Source organism: Castanea sativa, chromosome 3 (genome assembly GCF_040712315.1).
Source record: "Castanea sativa cultivar Marrone di Chiusa Pesio chromosome 3, ASM4071231v1".
NCBI lineage: Eukaryota > Viridiplantae > Streptophyta > Magnoliopsida > Fagales > Fagaceae > Castanea > Castanea sativa.
The window spans coordinates 8,306,794-8,308,964 of NC_134015.1; the positions used below are offsets into that span (position 1 = coordinate 8,306,794).

General features: G+C 36.8%; 1 protein-coding gene across 1 annotated transcript; it reads left to right on the top strand.

Annotated features, from left to right (window-relative positions):
* Nucleotides 1–453: 453 nt before the first annotated feature.
* On the top strand, nucleotides 454–1,767 carry LOC142626815 (protein SRC2 homolog). The gene has a single exon (XM_075800529.1). It carries the CDS (start codon nucleotides 800–802, stop codon nucleotides 1,577–1,579), a length of 780 nt encoding a protein of 259 aa, XP_075656644.1. The 5' UTR covers nucleotides 454–799; the 3' UTR covers nucleotides 1,580–1,767.
* Nucleotides 1,768–2,171: the final 404 nt, after the last annotated feature.

A 2,171-nucleotide genomic window follows, 5' to 3' on the forward strand; every position in this document is an offset into this window, starting at 1 on the left:
GAAATATAATAATGAAACAAACTAAATGAAAAATTTTGTTCTGTTTTATGGATATGATAAAGTAAAATATAGCATAATATTATAGTCATAAAAATTATAGTATGTTTTCTTCTAATACATTGATGTGTGTGTGTGTATTCACTCCATTAAAAAGTTAAAAAAAAAAAAGGAAGGAACAAAAGATTTATTTATGTAGGGTAATTAGAAGGACACTTTTGGTATGAATTTCGATTGCAATTAGAATTTAATTTAAATTCTTAATTAAGCTTCTACTTTAATATTTTATATATATATATATATGATTTTTTTTTTGTATTTATATATCAATTATTTAATTTTTTATGAGAAGATGTAAATAATTTTTTAAAATAAATGATGAAAGACTTTTCTAAGTGAAATAAAGAGAAAAAAAAACATATAAATTTATTAAATGTTAGTCAGAAAATTAATTTTTCAAAAGAAAAAGTATAATATTTTAGGATTAAGATGATGGATTTGATTTTTTGAACCTCATCCAATTGCATGCTTAAGTTTGAAGTGACCGTGGTTATAATAAAAAAGTTATATCATTATACTTAGTTAAGGGAAAGAGTAGTACACGCAATAGTTAGGGCACAAAGTGAACCGTGGTCATGCTCTCAGACTCTCACTGCCACTGTGTCTGTATGTGAGCTTCTATTTCTATACATATAACCTCCACCAGAACGCTTACCCCATCAATTCCAACGAGTTAAAATACCTCTTCCTCCACCATTTCCATCAAATCCTCTTCAAAATTTCTTTGATCTAAATCTTCAAGATGAGCCAACGCACTTTGGATATCTCTAGCATTTCAGCTAAGGACTTGAAGTTGAAGAAAGTGAGTTGTTTCTCCAACATGATGGGCTTGTATGCCACCGTTTCTATTGACGGTTCCAGCAACTCCTCTGAGCAGAAGACACCGATTGACAAAAACGGAGGCAGCTATCCAATATGGAACTCTCCCATGAAGTTCATCATCAACGATGTTCCTGCAGCCCAGCAGACCGTTGTGGTGAAGCTCAAGGCCGAGAGGATTATCCGAGACAAAGTTATTGGCGGAGTCCGTGTGCCCATGAAGGAACTGCTGGATAATTATGATGATTCAAAGGGTGAAAATCATATCCGCTATACTGTTGTTACCCCCAGTGGGAAGGCCAAAGGGGTACTGGACCTTCGATTGAAGTTTGGGGAGCTGGTAAATTATCCAACTGGACCTGGTCATGGGGTTGTGGATGTATATCAACACCCACCTGCACCTGCTTATGGCGGGTACCCACCACCTGTACCTGCTTATGGCGGCGGATACCCGCGGCCTGCTCTGGCTTATGGTGGTGGGTACCCGCCTGCACCAGCTTATGGGGGAGCTTATGTTCCTGCACCTGGATATGGTCCATATATGCCATACACTGCTCCGGCTGCACCGGTGCAGCAGCCACAGCAGCGTGTCATTCCTGGCGTTGTGGCGGCCGGGGTTGAGGCGGTGATCTCTGGTGCAGTCAAGGGCTTAGTCACCGATACCTTTTCTGGTGATGGTAGTGGTTTCAATTTTTGGATCTAGTCTCTAGGGTTGTTTTAAGTTTCATGTTAAAAAAATGGGGAAGGGGTTGCGGGTGATGTTTTATGTATTGGGCTAAAATAAAAGCTTGTGTTTATATTTCTGTTTAATATATGCTTTTTTTGTACCTTGAATTTCCAAAGATTTTAATACATTATGGCAGCTTTCCTTCCTACTCTTCCCTATCCAAAAACCAACAAATCAAGTCTTGGTGAAGCTAAAATTAAACTTTGTAAATTCTATTCGGAAGTATATGTTATTTGATTGTTGGGTATGAAAATAGAAGTACGGTTTTGTGTTTGTAATTTCTGTTCCGAAGGTTGTTATTTGATAGCTGGTTATGGAAATATATGTATGGGGTTCGTGCAGTAAAATATTAGGCTAATTAAAGGTGTCTTTGGGCTGTTATATTTGAGAAACAGATACCCTTCAGCTTAATCTAACAAAAAAGATTCATCTTTGTAATAATTTCTGTTTTAGCCTCAAAAAAAACTTACTTCTGGATATTGAATCCCCTGATATGTGCAGGGAAATGATGCTAACCATTTCATATAGAAGAGATATTGGACTTTTGTAGGTTTGACGTTGGGGATTT